Here is a 23,366-nt window from a genome sequence, read left to right as displayed (position 1 = left end):
CTCATTGCTTGACAAATATGAGCAATTTAGGATCAGAATATACCACTCCTAGACTAGCTGCTCATCCCACAATTTCCTCTGCCATCCACCTGTCCCTTCTCCTGGCATCCTTTCTCTTACTTCTATCTCACTTTCAAATGCCTTGTCTCAGCTAGACATCAACCAATAACAACACATGCCATTTACTGAGCCCTATGATGAGCCAGGGAGGGACCTTGTGCACATTGTTCCTAACTCACACGTGACCTGCAGATGTGCAAGCTCAGCATCACTGCAAAACTTGACTGAGCTCACATCCCTCGTTACTGGTAGAGCTGATTCAAGGCCAAACCTTTCCCCTACGCTGCGCTGCTTTTATCAGTCATCTGTTAACAAGTCAAACAGGTTGTTTCCAAAAACATTTACATGTAAAAGTCAAACCCGAGCACACTAAAAAGCTTCCATCCGTTTACGGGGTTGATGGTAGTGACAGAACGTCGGCTCAGCACCCCCACCCCGGTTATTCTGCTCAGTTAGTGCTGGGGCTGAAAAGACCTCAGTGACCACTGATTCTCTTTGCAGAGAAGGGAATGATCTTCCCAGTGATTGCAGGACTGGGAGTAGCAGGGCAGGTGCCTAGTGAAGCAGATTCCAGGCTGAGGGAGGCACTTTCCAGTGGAGGTGCGAAGGGGAGCCCTGCCTACCCTTAACTGCCCCCACCTGTCCCCCAAACGCTCCAACCCTGGCATTTCCTCTGCCTGGAGGGCAGCTTGTCCACCTGGCCAGTCCTTCAGACCTGTTGTGTCCAGAGGGGCAGAGTTATTACTGGAAATTCCAGAAGAACCCCTCAGTCTCCTCAGTGAGCATTTCTTTAGAATTGTCAAGATCTCTTTTTGTGATAAGGGCTTAGAGCCAGCTGATCCCGAGGATCTCTTTTACGTCACGGAGACTCGAATTCTAAAAAAGATGACTCCCAAATCCCTGCCCAACTCCCAAATTTTATTTGATGACATCAGGATTGTGAATAATCAGGCTGGCCCAAAGCCAGGACAGGCTGTGCGGCTTCCATCCTGAACTTCCTCCCCCTCTTTATACACACCGGCCCGCCCCGTTTGGCTCCCTCAGGGCCCTGTCCACTAGGCATCCTCCTGCTGCAGAGAAGCCCGCCCACCCAGGGCCACCGACCCCACCTCCTGCCTTGAAATTTAAAGGAGGCCGGAGCCGTGCACAGAGATTGGCGCTGAGGTCCTGCTGGAGCCCCGAGCTTGCGAGAAAGTCTTTCCAGGAGGGAAGGAAGCCGAGGAGTGGTGGTAGGTTGAATTCTTTGCCTGCTCCTCTTCTCTCTCTTAAAAGTCTTTCTGGCAAACTAAGCCAATAAAGGAGTGTCTAAATGAGGGACTGACTGACTTTGCACTCCAGGCAAAGAGGATTAGCTACAATCCACACCCAAAGGAGACTTCTTATTGAATCTGCATTTAATTGGGATAGGCTGGCGGGTTTTGGACAGGCCAGTTGGGCAGGCGAGGAGGGAGCGCAGGAGGGCTTCTTTCTTGAATAAGAAATCTCTGCTTGCGGAGTAAAGGGGAAAGTGAAAAGAATTATACAGAAATGCTCTGAATAGACAACAGGAGCACCTCATGACTAACAGGCAAGAAATGTGAAATCAGTGCCAGTGGGACACTTGGGGGTGGGGTGGGGGTGTCTGACTCAGCAGCCTCCCTCAGTGAGCTCACAGAGAAACTGAGGCTGGGATGGGGCAGAGAGTGGCATTTCCAGAGCATGGTTATGTGGGAATTGCTGGGAAAGAGAAGGAGGGAGCGTTCAGAGAAAGGCCTCTGAGCTCCCCTTCCCTCACCATCCCCACTGGACAGCTTTGTCTTCTGGCTTTGTGCCAATGTGCAGATGCGAGGTCCTCTTTAAGGAGTTTTCAATTACAGAGGGAAAAAAAATAACATCAATGTCCTTTATTCCTAAAGCACTCTGCAGAAAGCATATCAAGTCTCTCTAGATTTTCACTGTTATTATCTTTATTTTCTTAACCTCACAGTTAAGAGGGAGGGAGGGACTGAGGGAAGGAGGGATGGAGAAAAACATGCTCCCAGGTAACTCATGACAATCTCAAGCGCAAAGCAATGTGGTAAGGATGATTTATTTGGTGACCAAGTTGGAATAATGACGGTAGTCTTCTGCAGCCAACTGATGTCAGAAAAAAATTACGTGTGTGTGGACATTTACAGTCCTATGAAGAAATTCTGCAAATACGGCTATTAAGTGGATTTCCCTCAAAAGGTCTTCCTAGCCATTTTTGTCTGTAGGCAGGAAGACTCATGCTGGGATCTGGACATTGACTTGTCCAGAATCAATATATGACGATCAGAGTGAAATACTGAGTGAGTGCTTCCGGTAACAGCAGAGTCAGACTCAGGGCACCAGCAGGGATGCGGTAAATACTGAAACAAAAAGAGCTCCATCCTATCCATCAATTTATTCTACCTAAATGTTCTGAGACACCAGCTTCAAATCTCTAGCTATCCTCTGTCTAAATGACTTCGTTTCTGTCCAGACTCTCCTAGATCATCTCAGTTGACTTTGTGAAGCCTCGTATCAGATTCTCCCAATGTCTGTGCTATTCTCAGTTGCTTCATCACAGGCTGGGACCGTTCATGCCACCAGGTTGTAGCTGAGGAACAGCAGTGACGCTATCCTTAGTTTGTGCTCATTGACGTAGGACTTGAGGACTGCTATTTCCTCAGGGCCTAACCCGCTGATGAGCAGAGCTGATGATCAGTGTATTTCAAACCATTATAACAGGCAGCACAGCCACAACTTTGGTGGTGGGACTTGAAACTACCAGGACTGTCTAAGGCTTTTGTAAATGAGAGGTGGGGGCCACAAAGCAACTGGAGAAACTTACTGTCCAGGTGAGGCCTGTTCCTAATCTGCAACAGGAGTTTTTCTGGTCATGGAATTTTATAGCAACTCCAGGGGCCCTTTGGCTAGGATCATTGTTTAGAAGGAGCAGTGCTAGCTTCAGGACTGCCAAAGCTTCCAGGTGCATGTAGATTATTTTTGGTCAGACGGCTGCGGAGGCAACAGTCATTCGAAGCAATGGACTTAGCTCCAGTCAAATTCAGATTCCATATACAGCTCTGAGAATGCGAGTATCTGTTGCAAGGAAAACTTTGGGTGTTGAGTTGAAATGTTCGGTTTCACTCGGTTCTTTGCCCTTTGGGCATCTGCAGTATCAGAATAAAATGTCTACTTTCTGTGTTTTTTCAGTTCTGCTCTGATAAGAGGGCTCGTATGAAGGATGAGTGAGCAGAATACTCTGTTCCTTCTTTGGGCCATTTGCTTTGCATGGAGAAAAATTCTGTTTCTGGTTTCAGGTCGTAAACCTGATCCTAGTCAACCAACTCACAAAATTATGTGGTGGGTATCAAATCAAATCAGATAAAAAAAAGTGAGGATGATTTAGACTCAGAGAAAGTTAGAGCTAGAAAGAAACTTAGGGATCATCCACCCTGGTTGACCAACCCCAGGAGACCAACCCCAGCCACATGGTCTCCTGACTTTGGCTTAGTTGTCTACTTACATAAAAAGACAGCACGTTTTCTTAGTGATATTTTGTGCATTCATGTTTTACTCTCCTGCCTGGGAAATAGACTTCTGTAGAAGATGGTAATGAAACAGATAAATCTCTTGATCACCTGAAAATAAAGAACTATGACAGAAAGCAAAATGAACCAAGTACTGGGCACACAACAGGCATTTCATAAACATTTTTTGAAGGGATAACTCGGGCAAGTTCTGGTACTGACCATGATTTCCCAAAGAATGCTAACCAACCGTCCTTCCTATAGAACTAATACAATTGCAGCTGACCAGCACCTTCTATGCCAATGGCCATGATCCGGAAAGTAACTCTTGGCCAACAGGCCCCGGTGTACAGGATGGCTATGTAATGCTCCAGACCTGGACACCAGTGACTTGAAGAGGTCTGTTTGGGAAATGGCCTACAAGACCTTATTCTACCTGGAGCCTCTGAGCACTTCAAGGTCAGGTTGAACCCGGATACTGGGAGAACTTTGTATTAAGAGGCTTTTCTGTTTATTATATAGTCACCAATATTCCATTAACTTGTACCTAGTCATTAGGGAATCCAAACTGAACTCCTTCCCCAAAGGCTCCAATATCCTCAGACCTCTTGGGCTTTCCAAACCACCCTTCCTCCTAGGGACACCCTGGAAAGGAGATCCTGGGGTGTGCGAATTATACTCCTTAGCCCAAAGAAAGGCGTTTGTGCCAAAAAGAAAGAGGCTCTGATTGCTTGTGGCTATTATCCTGGGCCCCAGACAATGGGCCCATCTTGGGGTTATGTTCGGTCAGAAACACCCTACTGCATTGCCTGGTTCACTCCTACTTTTGTTCAATAAACAGCTTATATAGTATCCATTCCAGAAAGCCTACCCTGACCAGCCCCTCCCCCACCTCAACAAAAGTGAGCTAGATCCCCCTCCTCCACATTCCAGTAGACCCCTTCTTCTTCTGCATTCCCACCTTCCATCGCCCCCACACCTGCCCTGTATATCTCAGCTCTGACCACACTCTACTATGACTGTCTAGTTACTTGTCTGTCCCCTTCCCAAGCTATGAGTTTTTGAGGATAGAGCATATGTGTCTTTATACCATGAGCCAGTGCTTAATGCATGCTTGGTGCTCAATAGACGTTTGACGATGAATACAGAGAGTGAGTAAGTCATCACCTATGGATTCAAGAGAGGGAATTAGATTTGAGGTCAAGGTGGATGAAATGGGGACCTGATAGACACTGGGAGGGTAGCACCCAAGGGTGTTCTCCAGCCCCTTTGTTAGACATCTTTGCAAAAGCAGTTTGATGTGAGCTGAGTTTTTTAAAGTTAGGGGACAAGGGCTGGTTGGGGAAGCTAAACCCAGTAGCCTACTATGAATAGTCTAAAAGAGAAAAGACTACCAGTCAACTTCTCTGCTGGCTATTCACATTGTGTCATGTTCCCCAAAAATAGAAACTTGCTTTATTTTGCCTCATTGTAGCAAGGGCCAGTGTCTGCCACTTGGGCTACTAAGAGAAAGGGGAAGCTCTTTTGTTTTGTTTTTCTGGGAAGCTCCAGTTGCCTTATTTTCCTCCCATAATATTTCTGGTTGTCAAACAGTCCTGTTTTGCATCAGGTGGGCCTTATCAGTAGCAAGAGCCTAATCTTTCAGCTGTCTTAGCCACTAATCCCCACTTCTCACAGCAGTTTAGGCATGTGTGGTATAAATAGACCTGGGAAAAGCAAATAAAAACATAGATTAAAGACAGGATAAAAAGCACCACCTGTATCTGGGAAATAATAGCTCCTGCTAATACTGATCTGTGCACATAAAGGGCATGATTCTATCCATTGTAAAGAATCTGGCTACAGGTCATCACAAGATGTCCAAATGATCTAGGAAACAGTATTCAGTAATGACACTTCAGTTTGATCAGGACCCCATAGAGCTTGGCATCCCTTCTGCCTTGGCAGCTTTTAGTTACTGTTGCGGGGAGAAGCTGCAAACTTTGGTGTTCCCGTTTCTGAAGGGCGCCCACAACAGTAAGTACAGTTAACCCTACTGTGCACCAGACATTAGGAGGCCCTTTACCTCTTCTTCTATAGTGCCGTAACAGTGCAGCAAGGTGGAAATGACTAGCCCAGGAGAAAAACCAGGAAACCCCATGCAGCCTGAAAGTGGTAAGTGAAGTCTGAAGTTAAGCCTCTAGAGTCTAGCTAGAGTCTAGAGCAGTGGTTCTCAACCTGTGGGTCGCGACCCCTTTGGGGGTCGAATGACCCTTTCACAGGGGTCGCCTAAGACATAACAGTAGCAAAATTACAGTTATGAAGTAGCAACAAAAATAATTTTATGGTCGGGGGTCACCACAAGATGAGCAACTCTATTAAAGGGTCGTGGCATTAGGAAGGTTGAGAACCACTGGCTAAAGGCTGTGCTCCTCGCATTAGGACATGCTGTTCCTCTCAACTAGCATCTTTGAACATTAAAAACATTACAATCCAACATCAGGACACAGCAAGGAGTAGTGAAAAGCGTGTCGGGTTTTTGATATTAGAGCTGGGTACCCTGGGTTTGCGTCCTGATATCACCTCTAGCAAGGTGTGTCACCGTGGGGCCAAGTCCCTTATACTTTTTTGAAGTTCAACTCTCTTATCCAAAGACACAAGATAATAGTGTCTTAAATGATTCAATGGATGTAAAAGGGTTTTGTAAACTCTCTGACAGGTAGTGGGTACTCAAATACATGATGAGCAAGTGGCATTAATCCACGCATCTCTCAAAAAATATACTCTAAGGTCCCTTTCGGGTGAGTCCAGTAAAATGTGGACAAATTTCAGTAACAATACGATGAAAGCTTCTGATCATTTTGCTTGATTCAAATGTGTGGACATCTGGAGGTTATCTGAAGAATTATCAAATTATTACGCATTTATTTACCACTCAGTGATGTTTGCTTTAGGGAGTGGAAGGAACAGGAGGAACTGCCCTCATTGCTTAACAGGAGGCTCTTTTAGATTAACACAGATTGCAGGGGTTGTTTGGATTCAGGCTTTGGGGTTAACATTTTATTGCACTGACTAAGTGACTTAGCTTTTGTCAGCTGAACCTTGGTTTTTCTTTACAGGAATCTAAGTTTATTAGGAAAGATTTTTTTGTTGTTTTGTTGTTTTGTTTGTTTTCATAGGAGGAGACACAATGGACTCTGTTTTCCTAGACCCACAAACAACACTCCCTTGGTTTCCCCAAATCACTATGATTACCTGGCAGGGGGTGGAATGTTGAGGGGATAACCATGCTCAGCCTCGTTTTGTTTTAGTAGCCAGGTTAATATCATCTAGCTTAGACTGGGGTCATTAGGCCTGTGTTTTGAAGATGCTTTGGAGAGAATTCTGCTCTGAGTGATTGAGTGGAGATGGAGCTGGGAGCAGGAGAGGATTCTATTCTATTCACCTAATTGAAATGATCAAATTAAATAATAAACAAACGCCCCCTCTCTTGGCCCCTAGTTATAAAGAGTTCTGTTTAAGAAGAGAGAAAATAAGCTTTGGCGCATAGAAAATTACCTTCTTTAAAGGTTAAGTATTGCTTATGTGATGGCAGTTTTTGAAACTAATTTTTATTCTGAGAGCGTGGCCTCTATAAAAAGGAGGACCTGTATAAATGGGACTAGAGCTACCAGGCTAATGGCTCCTGTCCCAGCCTCTGACTCTGGCTCAGACAATAGTGAGCTTTTGTGGGAGTTCACCCCCTTCTCCGAGGCCTGGTTCCTCCTCCCATCTCACCTTGGCTCTTGTCCTTACTCTAGTAGCATGCCTTTGCTCTTCCAAGGAGTTCTGGCCACTTCTTTTCTAATTTGTTGGCATCCATTCTGGGCCATGGTGGTTGGGGGTGGGGGGAGAGCGGGTGTTTTTGGTTTTAAAGCCATGAGTCATTTTAGAGTATTTGGTACTCTTGCAGACTGACTTTCTCTTACTCGGATTTCCAGAGAGAAACACAATAATAACCTAAAAGTGCCTTTACCAAAGATTCAGATTGCAAACCTTGCACACGTTATTCAATTTGATCATAGTATCAATTTACTTTTCTCTTTCCTTTGTACTTTCCGACCTCCTCTGCCTTACTCGCGTGTCTGCCTTTTTCTTGTAGGCAGAAATGGAAACTAAAGCCTCCAGTTCTATAACACCTGGGGCAATGGCATTATTTGTACCTAGGACTGTAGAACCTGACTGAGTGATGGACTGCATTTGCAAATGAGCTCTTTTATTGCAAATCACTTATAGCAGGTGGTTGAGTGTTTAAATAAAAGTACGTATACCTCCCTGGCCAGTTTGGCTCAGTGGTTAGAGTGTCAGCCTGAGGTCCAGAAAGACCCAGATTCGGTTCCCGCTAAGGGCACGTACCTCGGTTGCAGTTTGTCCCTGGCCCTGGTTGGGTTGTGCAGGTGGTGGCCACTCGATGTGTCTCTTTCACATCGATGTCTCTCTCTCTCTCTCTCTCTCTCTCTCTCTCTCTACCCTCCCGCTCCGTCTGAACAAAAAATGAAAAAATGTCCTTGGATAAGGATTTTTAAAAAAAGTACTTATACCCATTTAAAAGTGTTTTATATATCGCTTCTCGGCCTTTTGGCTAAGATCAAGTGTAAAAGTGTTTTATAGTTTACACAGCATGTGTACACTCCTTACATCATTTGTTCTTGCAACAGAAACCACAGAATGTTAGCCCTGGAGGAGACTCTAAGAGTCCAGCCCACTTGGTTTTGCATCCCTGGGAATGCTTTTAGAAGGGCAGCACGGTGGTTTTTATTCCGTTGCTTTAACCTTATATGAATAAGTGTGTCAGTTCCTTTCCTGAGAGCAGATTTCTCTGGGGGAAGATGGAGAAGGTGGGAAGATAATGGAGGGAGAGCGGAAGGCAACGGAAATGGAAAGGCACTAAGGACAACACTTCCTCTGCTGTCCCCAGGTCCTTCCTCTAGCTATCCTGCTTCCACTTCAGTGGCTTCACCCAGTCCAGACTCCAGCAGTTATGAACTGGTGCCCATCAATCAGCATCCCCCCACATTATCCCTGTGGAAATGAACACTGAGTTTCTGGTTGGTGTGATCATGATTTCTCAGCCAGAATGGCACACATCCTGGGCTTGGGGACAGTAACCTTCTCCCTGGTTACCAGACCACTGTTCCCGTTGTTCCCCAGAGCAGTCATCATCACACTTGTTCAGAAGGACCAGTGAATAGAGTCCCTCTGTTGCTGCAGCCAGCAGGACCCGACAGGGCTTCCAGACAGGAAGGTCAGAGATGCTGTGGAAGCAGATGAAGGGAGGCTGTGCATGCAGCCATGCAGGTTGTAGCGTGCACAAGGGTGCCTGCCCCTGCATCCTTGAAATCCAGGACATGCTTTATTTGCCAAGTCATGTGCTCTGTTTTCTTCTGTTTGCACGGAGTCTTTGTCAACTTGCCAAGCCTTGCGTCTGCTGAACTTCACTCGCCAGAGAGGATGCCTTTTACAAATCTGCAAAAATCAACTTTGTGTGCCACGGTGGGCCTGCTAGGGCTGGAGCCTTGGGACCTTGGGAATGGCAGGCTTTATGGCCATTCCCGCTCCTCTCATACAGTGATTCTTTCAGTGATTCAGAGACTCCGATCGAACAAAAGTGAGAATCCTCATGGTTTTTCTTTTTCTCTTTTTCTTTTCTTTTCTTTTCTTTTCTTTTTCTTTTTCTCTTCTTTCTTTCTTGCTTTTCTCTTTCTTTCTTTTTCTTCCTCCTTCGCTCCCTCCCTTTCTTCCTTCCTTCCCTGCCCTTGCTTCCTTGCCTTTTTAGTTCTTTGATTCTGGGAAACGGTTGAACATAGCAGAAGGAAGAGGACACATTTTTAAAAAATATATGTCGTTTTTATTTATAAAGTGAGCCTCAGAAGGACTTGTTACACTTATTCCTCAAATCTTACCTCCCACCCTGGCCTCACCATGAGCACCTGGTGCTTCGCCCTTTGGTGGGAGCCTGTGGTCCACTGTCTGTCCTAGAGAGGTCCCATGGGTCCTGAGTCTGAGTCCACATTCCTGGGACTCACTTTCTTCTTTGTCCAGGCCTCTACACCCAGCTCTTTAACAAAGGAAAAACAAAGACACATTTCCCTCTCTCTTCTCTTTCTCCCATCTTCAGACTGTGCTGCTTGTCTGCTGACGGGGTGACTAATTCCTTTGTCATTCTCTTACCCCCCAGCCTGTCCGGCTGCTCTCATTGCCTCTGTGCAGAGAGGATGAAGCTATCACATTGTTTTTTTGCATGAGAATCATTTGCACTGTGTCAGTACAAGGCCCAGCAAGGCCCAGAAGGGGCAGAGGAAGATAGACCTGATAGAAGACAGGCAGCCTCCAACTCTCCCAGGAGCGGAAGACAAAAATACGCTTCCCCCCTTATGCTGATTCTTTAGTTGCAAAAGCGTTTGGCATATGCAGCTATTGGTGTCTTCGTACCCAGTTCTAAGCCGAGTTCCTCCTTCCCACTTCGTCTTCCTCCCCATATTTGTCCAGGGAATGTAAATATATTCATACTTCACTTCCCACTTTGCAATTTCCAACATCTAGAACTGTGTTCCATTTAGGAGGACAGTGAGTTCTTGAAATAAAACGGTAACTTGGCAGGCATCCAGAGAAAAGACTACACCAATCCCTGGACTTGGGTGAATGAGAATATTGAAAAGACAGGTTGGTTTGGCGTGCAAGTGAAGTTCCTTGTTTGGCTGGTGGCTCATTTACTCATTCATTCGTTATTTCATTCAGAATTTCTTCATGAGGTCTCGAGGGTTTAGAGGTCTCCCTCTCCTCAAGGTTTGGCTAAGATAATAAAGGATGCTATAAATATGTGAAAATGAGTGTCAGGAAGAAAGAGGGGGAATACATTTAAGAAGATCTATTTTTAAAGGTTATAAGTAATGAGAAGGGAAATTTCAGATGAATTTGGGAGAATTTTGAGAAAGGGGGAAATTAAGGGCAGCTGAGAAAGAAAATCCCGAGCAATTCCCTGTGTTCGGAAGACTCCACTGTGCTCTCCTATTTCAGATGGCCTACTTCTTTCTTCCGAAACTGACCGAGACCAGTGAATGGTAGCAAGCTACCTTCTCTAAGAAAAGGGCCCCCAAAGAGCACACACCCCAACACCAGCCTGAGAAGGGGGCCTTGGCATGCCAAATCAGAACAAAGGCCTAGATCTGAGCATCTTTCTGTTTTCTTCACAATGGGCAAGGGGAGGGGTGTGCTGGTTGGCAAGACTTCCTCTGAGCCTGTGGTCTGGGTTTCCTAGCTGGACTCTTTGTTGGCCAGGCCCTCCTGCACTCTCCCCAATCCCCCCAGCTCTGGTGTCCCTCCTCTGCCTGTCACCAGGATCCCAGGAAGAATCACTGGGGCCTAAAGCGTCTCCCATCACCCCTCTCACCCTTTCGTTTTATCCTTGCTCTGAAGGGAGCTCGGGGCCATGTGAAGGGAATGGCATTTCCAATAGGAGAAGTTCTTTGCAAATAAACAAAAAAGGAACGAGAGCCAGAGCCAGGCTAGAATAAAAGCCCCCGAAGCCTCTAAAGGGTCAGGGCACTTAGGAGCCTTGGGGTGGGGGGAGGGGTGGGACCAAAAGTTGTTGTGACTGAAGGGAAATGAGTCAAGGGAAGAAATGCCCTAATTTAATCCTTAAAGATGAAGGAGCCAGTGGGCCTGCCAGACCACAAAATAACACCCCGACCAACTAACCTACTTGAAGCTGCTAAAAGCAAAAGCTCTGGGAAAGGCACATGAAAGCCTGAATTTGGGGTCCAGGAAGATCTGAGTTTAATGACTAAAGCCAGATGCCTCTGCTCCTTTCTGCAAATCTGCACTTTGTCAGACCTGTCTATAAAGACGGTGACAGATATTCCAAAGGAGCGGTGGGGAGGGGGAGGGCCGGCCCGGAGGAGCCTTCTCTTTGCTGCACAAAGAGTCATCTGAAAATCAATGGAAAAATATCCTCGGGTGAAGATTAAAAAAAAAAAAAAATGATTAAGATGTAAAGTTGATGTTATACGTCTTTTACCACAATAAAAAGATATATACTTATTATACAAAGAAAAATAAAATCCCACATCATCCAGACATTTGTCATGGCATTTCCTGCCAAGGGAAATGATTCTGGAGGGCCCGGCCATGGTAAAATTGCAAGTTCTTGAACTCTGTTGTACCCTTTGACCTCTCACATCACACGATTGAGCTTTCCCCTCTGTTTTCCAGAACCTAAGGGACACTGAAGAAATGCTGGCTGAAATGAAGAGAGAGCTGCTGTGTATACTGCTGCTTTGTGGAGCAGTCTTCCCGCTGCCCGGGCAGGTGGGTGCACAGGTGCCGTGTGAGTGCCTCGCCCTCCGGGCTGTGGCCCTTCCAGGCACCCCCAGTGGAGAGGCAAAGGGACAAAGGGCCAGCAGAGCTGCCAAACACACATGTACACAATCCCCTCTGTATAGGATGCTTGGGATTCAGGCTTCTGGCAGCAGAACCCTAGGCACTTATTGTATCTCAAGGGAACATTTTGGTAATTTCACTCCCCTGCCTCTGAATACCTTCTTTGGAGCTTTTTTTTTTTTTTAAGACTGTGTTAGAATTAGTCCATAACGTATTTACAAAAGAATACAAGTGCTATGGGCCATAAAGCAGGCAAGCTGCCCTTGTGCTGTTTAGTATCTCACTGGGACGAAGCTGTACAAAACATATGCTTCCTGAAACTGTCCAGCAACAGAGGATGCCATAGAAGGCTAACTGAGCAATACCTGAGCAAAAAGAGTTTAGAGGAGTCAGGGACGGCTACATGGAGGAGATGGGGACTACAGCTCCACTGTTCAGTGTGGTAGCCACTGATGACTTGTGGCTATTTAAATTTAAAATTAATTAAAACTAAATAAAATACAAGATTCAGTTCAGTCACACTAGCCATATTTCAAGTGCTCAGTCACCACACGGACTGGTGGCTACATATTGAAAAGCACAGGTATTAAACATTTCCATCATTCAGAAAGTCCTTTTGGACAGCACCAGTCTAGAAGGGGAGGAAGAATTAGACAAGAAGGCAAGAAATGGACATTCTACACGGGGCCAGTTAACCTGAGGGGGGAACTCTCTGGGCAGGTGGCATCTTATTGGCAGGTTGATGGGTGGTCTTCTGGAGTGGCTACCTTTATTCTTAAGATTCCTAGCCTGTACTGATCCTTTCTCTACCCCTGGCTTCTCTGCAGGAAATCCACAGGCGATTCGGAAGAGGAGCCAGATCATACAGCGGTAAGATGAAGCTGAAATGGAGAGGGGTTGATGCAGGTAGGAGGCAGGTTATGCTCAGGGTATTTTAGACTCTGTCATGGGATTTATCTTCTGCCCAATCACCTGATAACGTAAGGTATATGAAGGTGAAGTATACAGGACAATTCTGCAAAGACGCCTGTGTCAAGCCCCCATCACTCACTCACCGTGCACCCAGGTAGCTGAAGCAAGTGAGCCAGGATCTGAGAAGACAGGGACAGGTAGGCCATCAGGGAGTCACACAGCTGATGGAAGCCTGCAAGCACAGTGGCCCTAAGCCCTGTCACATAGTTGAGAAAATGGGCCCTGGAGATTTAGTGACTGGCCCAAGTCTACGCTGCTGCCAGGTCGCAGCTGTCCTGGTCCTCCAGGGTCTTTCCTGGGCTGTGACCCCCATCCTGCTGGAGTCCACTCAGCATCTTTGTTAGTGAACACCCTGTGTCTTCAGTTCTTTCCGTTGGTAAAGCAGGAATAACTAGCCTGGGTCACCTCTCAGAAGTGGTATGGGGAGACTTTCTGTCCCTAAGACCATGTCTAGAGACAATTCCAGAAACCTGAGGAACATTCCCGTTAGGATTCCAAGAATGAAACTTGCTAACAGCCAGATGGATTGTCTTGACTCTGATTTGAAGAACTCTAGACCCGGCTTCAGGTCCAAAACTACCAAACTGGGGTCCTCAACTCTCCTCCTTCATGAGCTAGTTTCTTTGGGTCTGAAAGACTTTACAACACCCCTTTTAAAGTGGAAGTGCCCCCAGAGTGAGTCACACTTGACCTCTTACTGCCATGGCTGTTGGATTGCACAGCATTTCCGACACGGGTATCCTGGCCCCAGTGGACCTTCAAAAGAAGCAATAGTACTATTTACAATGAGCATAAGTTACTTTTTAATTAATGAGAAGTTAAAGATTTTTTTTTAGGTTGGCATTCTGGTTTGCAAACAGAGAAGGAAGGAAAGAATATTAATGGGTGTACTTCAACTATTTCCATATACTTTCATTATATTTTCAAAAGTACTAATGGAGGTAGCACATTTTCTGCACAGACCAAAATGCCAATTTTCTCTGTTTGGGGCCAGAAATGCATCATTTGAACGTGGTAATACTCAAGTGGACCAAAAACTCTAGTAGACAAGTATATACATGTGCATAGTTTTGATGAATTAAAATGAAAAAATAGACTATTACTTAATAAATGTATTTTGCTAGATAAATGTTTTCAAAATGAGGGCCCATCAGAGAAAAAACAATAAAAGGAGTCTTTGGAGACAGAATATTAGGTATGTGTTATCTCCCAGTGGAGAGCAAGAAAGGAATAAAGGATGATTATGTAGAAAGTGAGATAGGAATTTTCTCAGTAGGACCAGAGGTGGACCATCAGTTTTTAGTGAGTTGTACCCCAAGAGGTCAGCCTGTCTTTTGTTACAGTGACCTGCAGAGATGAAAAAACCCAGATGACATACCGGCAGCATGAGTCATGGCTACGCCCCATGCTCAGAAGCAACCGAGTAGAATACTGTCGGTGCAACAGCGGCCGGTCGCAGTGCCACTCTGTGCCCGTCAAAGGTAAGTATGGACCTCAAGCCGAGACTTTGAGCTTCAGCCTCCCATCTCATCACTGTCTCTATTGGTCCCTGACACGTTCAAATCTTCACATGAAGATTCCAGGCATGATCTGCCTTAGGCAAATGTGAAAGTGCTGAGCAAAAAAGGAGCAAAGCTGTGTGACCCCGGGCAGATGCCTTCACTTGCCAAGCCTCAGTTTCCTTTTCTGTAAAATGGGGAGAATAATAGCACATACTTCATGGTTTGCTGTGAGAATTAAATGAGTTAATTTTGTGAACTGCTTAGAATAGTGCCTGACATGTAGAGAGCACTCTTAATATTTTAACTCATATTATTCTTGGAGCTACTTTGAAAGTAATTAGGAATTTCCTTGTTTCTACTTGACAGGTTGCAATGAACCGAGGTGCTTCAATGGGGGAACATGTCGGCAGGCTGTATATTTCTCAGATTTTGTCTGTCAGTGCCCTGAAGGATTTAATGGAAAACTCTGTGAAATAGGTGAGTGGTAGGTGGATGGGTGTGAGAGAGAGACTGAAATCCAAACTGCCAAATCTACCTTGGTGACGGGCATGGGTGGGGAGTGAGGACAGGAACAGTCATCCAAGGGCTGGTTAGAAAACCAAAGTGCTGGACCCCTGGGTGTGAATCTGGAGGCTGGCTCTGCCACCAGTCAGCTGGGTGACCCTAGCCACCCACTCGCCTCTTAGGTTCCAGTAGCTTCAGCAGCCAGCCTGCCTCATTGGTTTGGGGTGATGCCAGTGAGACCCCTTTGAGAAACTAAATGAAAGGGGGGATTCACATGTGAGATACTGTGTTTCCTGCTTTCAATCAGATGCCAGTGCTACCTGCTACAAGGACCAAGGTGTCACCTACAGGGGCACGTGGAGCACAGCAGAAAGTGGGGCTGAGTGTATCAACTGGAACAGCAACGTTCTGGCTCGGAAATCCTACAATGGGCGGAGTCCAGATGCCGTCAAGCTGGGCCTCGGGAATCACAATTACTGCAGGTGAGGGGGCCATCTTCCCTACCAAGTAGTTTTTTCTCTGGTGAGAAGCTGCCACCACTAGGGAAAATACCTGCATTAGATTGATGGGAGTTCTCCAGGGGGAAAAAAAACCAATAGGGGATACACACACACACACACACACACATACACATATACACACAATGACTTATTTTAAAGAATTGACCCATATAATTGTGGAGGATAGCAAGTCTAAAATCTGTAGGCTGGCCAGCAAGCTGGAAACTCAGGAGTTGATACAGCAGTCTTGAGACAGAATCTCTTTTCAACTTTTGCTCTAAGGGCCCTCAACTGATTAGATGAGGCCCACCCACATTATAGAAGAAAACCTTCTTTACTTAAAGTCAACTAAATGTAGATGTTGACCATATCTACAAACTCTCTTCACAACAACACCTAGATTGGTATTTTATTAAAGAACTAGGCACAATAGCCTGGCCAAGTTGACACACAAAATTAACCATCACAGCCCTGGCCAGTTTGGCTCAGCAGTTAGAGCATCTGCCCATGGACCAAAGGGTCATGGGTTCCAGTCTCAGTCAAAGGCATGTACCTGGGTTGCAGGTTCGATCCCCCGCCCTGGTTGGGGTTGTGTGGGAGACAACCAATCCATGTATCTTTCTCACATTGCTGTGTCTCCTTTCTCTTTCTCTCCCCCTCCCTTCCACTCTATCTAAAAATCAATGGAAAAATGTCCTTGGGTAAGGATTAACCAAAAAACAAACAAAGAAACAAAACTGTCACACTCCACACCTTATCAATTTGGCACACATACATATCTCCTTAAACCGCAATCTCCAAATGAAGACAATTACTAAGTCATACTTCCACCTAACATGATACTACTATCCTGTGCCAACCAAAGCTCACTAACTCTTTCCCCAGAAGAGGATGAGAAGCTCCTCTTTTAATGCCCTCTGGCTTTCCCTGGCTGATTTTTCAGAAACCCAGACAAAGACGCAAAACCTTGGTGCTATATCTTCAAGGCCGGGAAGTACATCTCGGAGTCCTGCAGCACACCTGTCTGCTCCAAGGGTAAGTGCAGCCTCCCCACCTTCCTCTGCGGTGTCATGGGGAGAAAAGTCTAGGAGGACAGGCGGGTCCTTGCCCAGGCTTGGCCTCTAGCTATTGTTTGACCTTGAGCCGATCTCTTCACACCTCTTACCTCATCTACAGAGGAGAAGGTGGGGTTACATCAGTGGTTTCCAGTCCTTTTGAGAATGAATGGGGACGCTCCCTTTTTTCATTGATGGGGCTATTTCTCAGTCTCTCTCTCTCTCTCTCTCTCTCTCTCTCTCGACTTTTAATGTGAGAAAATTTCTCAGATTTAAAAAATACTGAGTTATCCCTGGCCGGTTGCTCAGTGGTTAGAGCATCGGCCTGTGGACCAACGAGTTGAGGGTTTGATTTCAGTCAAGAGTATGTACCTCTGTTGTGGTTCATCCCCGGCCCTGTTTGGGGTCGTTTGGGAGGCAACCAGTCGATGTGTCCTTCTCACGGCGATGTTTCTCTCTCTCCCTCCCTCCCTCCCACTCTATCTGAAGATAAATAGAAAAAAATTCTCAAGTGAGGATTAAAAAATAAATAAATAAAAATTAAAAATACTAAGTTACAAAAATTCAGCAGTGCATTCACAAATAATTGTTACTTATCACAATAGTATGAAAAACATATTTTAAAGTTCTAAATATATATATACAAAATAATGTGCATTCAGTCTACAAGAAATGCTGATACGCCTGTGAAGTCAAGAACTCTTCACAGTGATGCTAAACCATCCTCCCCAGGATCTGGTCTAAATTGGGACTCACTGGTCTCGATGCTCTTTAAGATCACTTCTAATTATACTATTTCTTATACTGGTATATTTTGTCCATTTCAAATGGGGAGACAAGAGGGTAAAATAGGGCAAACAGGTAGAATAGGCAGCGTTCTCTTTCCTTGCCAGTCCCAGCAAAGCCTTCAGAGCCCTGGCAGGCAAATCTGCACAATCAGGGCCTGCTGACATGCCCCTCCGTTGAAGTACCTCGGTTCACTGTCAAATATAAACAAGGAAACCCATAATTACTTTCAAGGCAGCTCCAGGAATAATTAGCACTAACTGAACACAGCACCCTTTCCTGCTGAAGCTGAATATACCTCAGAATCTCTTTCAACACAGCCATCTAGGAAGCTGTATCCAGTTGGTGGAAGTTGGCACACCAGAAGAAAGCCATTTGCCATCTCTGTGTGAAAGGGCTTGAAGAAGAAGAAAGAGGGGAGGCGGGATGCTGTCACACCTTCTCCCCGGCAGGCTGGCTGCCTTCCACGCCAGGCCAGCAGCTCCCTTGCAGTTCCTGTTGCAAACTCCACCTTGCCTGCTTTAGCGTTTTATTGGTTTCGTTTCAGTTTGAGATTTCTTCTGTTCTAGAAAAAAATGAAGACTGCTACTTTGGAAAAGGGTTAACATACCGTGGTACCCACAGCCTTACCACGTCTGGTGCCTCCTGCCTCCAGTGGAATTCCTTGATCCTTATAGGCAAGATTAACACGGCATGGAAGACCAACGCCCAGACACTGGGCCTGGGCAAACACAATTACTGCCGGTATGTAGCACAGGGTCCGAGGTGCTCAGGTCTGGGCAAAGGACAGGATTAGGAAATGGGGTGGGAGAAGACCCAGTGAGTGGGAGGAACCCATGGCTGTTATCTAGTCCAACCTATTCATTGACTAGAATAAAACCCATTATGAAAAGCAAAGTCCACCAGTTTTTCAACCCAAATCCCAAGTTAGAGGTCCTGTCCTGTAGCCATTTGGTCCTCATGTTCCACTCTCACATGGCACTGTTATTCCAATGAATTGCAAGTTCCCTCACAGCACAGCTCACAGTCCCTCCCAACAACCCTGTGAGGTGATAATGTCCTGTTGCTGAAATTAAAGTTGTTTTCCTAGGGTGGGTCTGTGACCGAGCCAAGTCCAGAACTCAGGATCCTCCTTCCCAGCTCAATGCTTTTGCCATTGGTCCGCTGAGCCCCCTTCCCCTCTTCCATGGCTTGGGATGTGATTGGAAATGTGATTTAAAACTTTAAACTCCCTTTATCATCTAGGAATCCAGATGGGGATGCCAAGCCGTGGTGCCATGTGCTGAAGGACCGCAAGCTGACGTGGGAATACTGTGACATTCCCCAATGCTGTAAGGGCTGGCCCCCAGCCACCTCCCTCTGCCCAGCTTCACTGCCCTGCTCCTCTTGACCATGTCCTCTGCCACGCCATTTCCTGTGTCTCCACAGACGTCTGGCTCAGACTGTGTAGCTGCCAGATTTTCAGGGAGATCCGGCCTCAGTGGGGAGAGGGCTTCCATGACTGAGCAAGGGTGGGGTGGTAACACTCTGGGCAGATACTCACTTCTCATGCACAGGACATTGTCTGAGAATAGATTGTTATTATTACTCAGTTCCTGTGAACACACAGATCAGCCAGAATGTTCTTCAAGAAACACAGGCTAACGGGGCAGGTAAGACACAAATTATCAGTTGGCTCACATCCGAGGTCGTGTGGAGTGAGTCCTCAGTGAGTGGTATCAGTAAGCTTGCTCAGAACCTAGTGGGCTTGGAGTGTTGGGAACAAAGCTTCGTGAGGAGGTGTATTGGGCCTTGAAGGATGGGTAAGGTTGAGTAGGTGGAAAAGAAAGGGGTAGACATTCCCCAGGAGGAATGTCTGAAGGTCAGTGTTGTGAGGGTTACAGATGGTGTATATACAGTGGTTGGCATGTGCTCCGTACTCAACAAATAAAACTGGTTTTTGTCACCATGGAGACTGTTGTATCACTCTGCCAACCTGTGCAAGTGCAGGAAGCCTGTGGAAACCTGGGGTTCCAAGAGAAGAACTGAAGATGGGTGCTCAAGGGCTTCACCTCGGGACCACAGATCTCATCTCCCTTCTCTGTCCTTTCCTTTCCCAGCCACCTGCGGCCTGAGACAGTACAAGCGTCCTGAGTTTCGCATTAAAGGAGGACTCTTCTCAGACATCACCTCTCATCCGTGGCAGGCTGCCATCTTTGTCCAGAACAGGAGGTCGCCAGGAGAGAGGTTCTTGTGTGGGGGAATACTGATCAGTTCCTGCTGGGTCCTGACTGCTGCCCACTGCCTCCAGGAGAGGTAGGGACTTGGAAGCCCAGTCGGTGTGCCTCCTCTCTGAGGCCTTGTGGCCAGGCGGGTTAGCAGAAACCTCACAGCAAGAAGATGTTTCTAAGTCTGTTTCTCCATTAGGTATCCTCTCCACCACCTTAGGGTGGTCTTGGGCAGAACATACCGGCTGATCGCTGGAGAGGAAGAGCAGCAATTTAAAGTGGAAAAATACATCCTCCATAAGGAATTTGATGGTGACACTTACAACAATGACATTGGTAAGCTGTCATTATTCTCCCTGCTCCAGTTTAAACTCCAGATCATGCAACACACACCCACACATGTGCACTCACACCCCTCTTCCAAACCCTCGCCCTCTCCTTCATCTTCCCCTAAAATCAGAAGCAGCTCTTCACACAGGGCTTCTCCCCCCCCCCCCCCCCCCCCAGCACTGCTGCGGCTGAAATCGGATTCGCTGCAATGTGCTGAGGAAAGTGCCTCTGTCCGCACCGTCTGTCTCCCCGAAGCTGACCTGCAGCTGCCCGACTGGACGGAATGTGAGCTGTCTGGCTACGGCAAGCATGAGGCGTGTAAGTGGAAGGAAGTCACTGACCCATCCTGTCTGTCTGTAGGACAGCAGGGATGCAGTTGTTGACCAGACAGAGGGAAAAATGGTCACAAGGGTGGTTCTAGCCCCAGGGGCAGGCCCTGAAGCTGTGTCAGTGAGGACAAGTTTCCTGTATAGTGAGAGCCCATCATCGGCCTCCCCTACCTCACAGGGTCATTGTGCAGGTCATGAATGGTCTAAATAGTACCACTGCTTTGAAGAAAGTTCTGGTAAGAGTGGAGACAGTAAGCAAGGGTGTGAATACTTGGATTACAGTCCCATAGACCTGGGTTCAAATCCTTGCTCTGCTCCTTGCCAGCAGTGTGACCCCGGCTTGGATTTTTATGTTACACTGCCCCAAGCCTCAGTTTCCTCACTGGTGAGATGGGAACAGGATTAGCTACCTCCTTAGGTTATGAGGATTAAAGGAGATATTTGGTTAGACCATTGGTTCTCACCTGGGGTGATTTTGTCCCCCAGGAGACATTTGGCCATGTCTGGTGGCATTTTTAATGGTTGCAACTCAGGATGGAGGTTTATCCTGGCATTTGGTGGGAGAAGCCAGGGGTGCTGCCAGACCTCTACATAAACAGGGCAGCCCCTCACACAAACCAGGTCTAGAATATCAGTAGTGCTGCTACTAGGAAACCCTGAGTTAAACTCTATTAAATTATTGTTTGTATAGGGCCAAACAATAAAATATTAGCAGTTTCACAGGGCTCAACCTAATATGTGTAAAACGCTTGATACATGTGAGCTATTATTAGAAAATGTGGCTTTCTCTTTCCAAAAGGTTGACAACTTTTCCTAAAACCATAAGATGTTTCCTTCTTCTCTTTCAGCTTCTCTTTCCTATTCTGAGCGGCTGAAGGAGGCGCATGTCAGGCTGTACCCGTCCAGCCGCTGCACGTCCCAGTATTTATCTAACAGAACCGTCACGAGCAATATGCTGTGTGCTGGAGACACGCGGAGTGGAGGGAACCAAGCAAACCTGCATGATGCTTGCCAGGTAAACATGAGTGTCTCTCCATACTCTGAGCCCACCCAAGGGTAAAAAAGGTTCTTAACCAAGGAATAAACCTCTAGCCAGAATAGAGTGATTTCATCTTGGTGAGGCACTGGGGATTCTACATGAGGGCATCTGAGCATGAAGCAACTGGAGAAAGATCAAAGTTACCCAAATTTAAGAAATCTGAACTGCAGGAAATTTCCCCAGTGTCTGCACAGGAAACTCCACCTGGTACAGGATTTCCTGTAAGCCCCAAGCAATTAATTCACTATGAAATGATGGATAAAACAACACAAATTAAGAAATTTTTCACTTCTGTAGGTGCCGGGGGATTGTTGTCTGCTTTGTAGTGGGGGAAGGAGGAATGGCAACCCACTGGGAAGGATAGAGATGATCTGTGAGAAATGAGGTTTAAAAACTCACACTCAGCCCTGGCAGGTTTGGCTCAGTGGTTAGAGTGTCAGCCTGAGGACCAAAGGGTCATGGGTTTGATTCCCCATCAAGGGCACATACCTGGGTTACAGGTTCGATCCCCCCTACCGGTGCCATGCAAGAGGCAGCCAATCAGTGTGTCTCTCTCACATCGATATTTCTCTCTCTCTCGCTCTCTCCTTCTCTCTCCCTTCTACTCTATCTAAAAAACAAACTAACAAAAAACTCACACTCAGCCCCAATAACCTGGGAAAGCAAACCGTTTCATGCTCTCTGTGTTGGCATCTTTGCCAGAGTTAGTACTTCTGTTTATGATAACAAGACACTAGCCTGTGGAACACAGACCAGCCTGTGATATTAAGACCTAAACGTAGCCAAGAATCTGCTATTGATAGACATGGTCATGCCTGCAGTGTGCCAGCTGTCCAATGAGTGCTGGGGTTAGAGAGGTGCAAAAAGAAGGTAGGCCAGGCTCTTGCACTGAAGACTTGGTGGACTTTCTTCTTATAAAGTCATCATAGCAGCCCCACCCCCTTGGTCCCTTGACAGCCTTTAGTCGCCTTTGGAATAGTTTCTTCAGAAATCCCCATTGTATCACCTAGCTCAACAGTTATATAAAGGTTGTATGCAAAGTGAAACCATGATTATTTGCAAGCTTCATGTTAAAAACAAAAACCAAAAATAATTTTGATTCAGTAAGACAATAACAGCTAACAATTACCAAGAGTTTTACTGAATGTCATACATTGTTCTCAAGAGCTTTTCAAGCTTTCTCCCAATTAATTCCTATAACAACCTCATCAAGTAGGTAGTATCATCTCTTATACAAATAAGGATACTGAAACATAGCCCAACGCCACACAGCTGTGTGCAGTTAAAACCAGGGCTGAGGCCTAAAATGTCTGAGCACGTATCTCGATTCTACTTTCCAATGTGGATACAGCCTAATTCTCTTGGAGGATCAAGATCATTGAGATAAAAATTTTCCTCTGTGAATTAAGTACTATGAAGAGTACAATAGTAACACCACAAATATTAACCCTAACTTCCCCCCAAAGAGTCTGCAATTTTTGCAAACAACTAACCTGTACTCTCTTTTGCAGGGTGACTCAGGAGGCCCCTTGGTGTGTATGAAGGACAACCACATGACTTTGGTTGGCATCATCAGTTGGGGTCTTGGCTGTGGGCAGAAAGACGTTCCAGGTGTATATACCAAAGTTACTAATTACCTAAACTGGATTCAAGACAATGCACGCCCATGACCAAGAACACCAGTTCCTTGAAATCATGCATACCTTGCCTTCCTACACTTCAGAAGACACACCAAACCAGAGTGCTTCTTTACACAGATTTCTCCTTGAGCCATCACACAGTACCAGTTGGGGGGAAATCAGTAGGAGTGGGGTGAGGATATATTTTAACGGGTACTTCCTACTTTGGAAGTTTTCAGGGGTTAAGGTCTGATTTCAGAATAGATTCTCTCATACAGAAAGACAGATAAATGCTAACCCCTCCCAGAATACCACCAGCTAGGGCAGATAAGAGGTGGGGAAAAAGCCTAACCTCCTAGTCTGACAACATGAGCAGCTTTGGAAACAGGATCACAAGGATAAAAGCATTTCTGTGTAGTGAAAAAAATAACTAGATCCTTCAAGAAAGAAGTATCGCATTAGAAATAGAGTGTGTCTATAGTTACAAGGAAGCCCAACAGGGACATGGGCCTCCTACTAAGGAATGGGCTAGCTGGCCAGATCATGTTACT

At 46.1% G+C, this 23,366-nt stretch overlaps 1 protein-coding gene across 1 annotated transcript; it reads left to right on the top strand.

Annotated features, from left to right (window-relative positions):
• The first annotated feature begins 1,184 nt into the window (after positions 1-1,184).
• Positions 1,185-23,366, top strand: PLAT (plasminogen activator, tissue type). The gene is made up of 14 exons (XM_036249935.1): positions 1,185-1,289; positions 11,805-11,900; positions 12,800-12,842; positions 14,288-14,425; positions 14,813-14,923; positions 15,258-15,432; positions 16,394-16,485; positions 17,861-18,035; positions 18,537-18,622; positions 19,391-19,586; positions 19,698-19,834; positions 20,006-20,146; positions 21,006-21,172; positions 22,708-23,366. The coding sequence occupies exons 2-14, from the start codon at positions 11,826-11,828 to the stop codon at positions 22,864-22,866; spliced, it is 1,695 nt and encodes a 564-aa protein (XP_036105828.1). The 5' UTR covers positions 1,185-1,289; positions 11,805-11,825; the 3' UTR covers positions 22,867-23,366.

The sequence above is a fragment of the Molossus molossus genome, unplaced genomic scaffold (genome assembly GCF_014108415.1).
Source record: "Molossus molossus isolate mMolMol1 unplaced genomic scaffold, mMolMol1.p scaffold_m16_p_9, whole genome shotgun sequence".
Taxonomy (NCBI): Eukaryota; Metazoa; Chordata; class Mammalia; order Chiroptera; family Molossidae; genus Molossus; species Molossus molossus.
Note: the sequence above shows the minus strand (reverse complement) of the source record. Positions and strands in the feature narration are given on the sequence as shown.

Excerpts from the sequence above, each read along its gene's own strand:
- PLAT (XM_036249935.1), top strand. The coding sequence starts at position 11,826 with ATGCTGGCTGAAATGAAGAGAGAGCTGCTGTGTATACTGCTGCTTTGT. Across the intron at positions 11,901-12,799 it reads TCTTCCCGCTGCCCGGGCAG|GAAATCCACAGGCGATTCGG; the intron begins GTGGGTGCACAG and ends GCTTCTCTGCAG. Across the intron at positions 21,173-22,707 it reads ACCTGCATGATGCTTGCCAG|GGTGACTCAGGAGGCCCCTT; the intron begins GTAAACATGAGT and ends TCTCTTTTGCAG.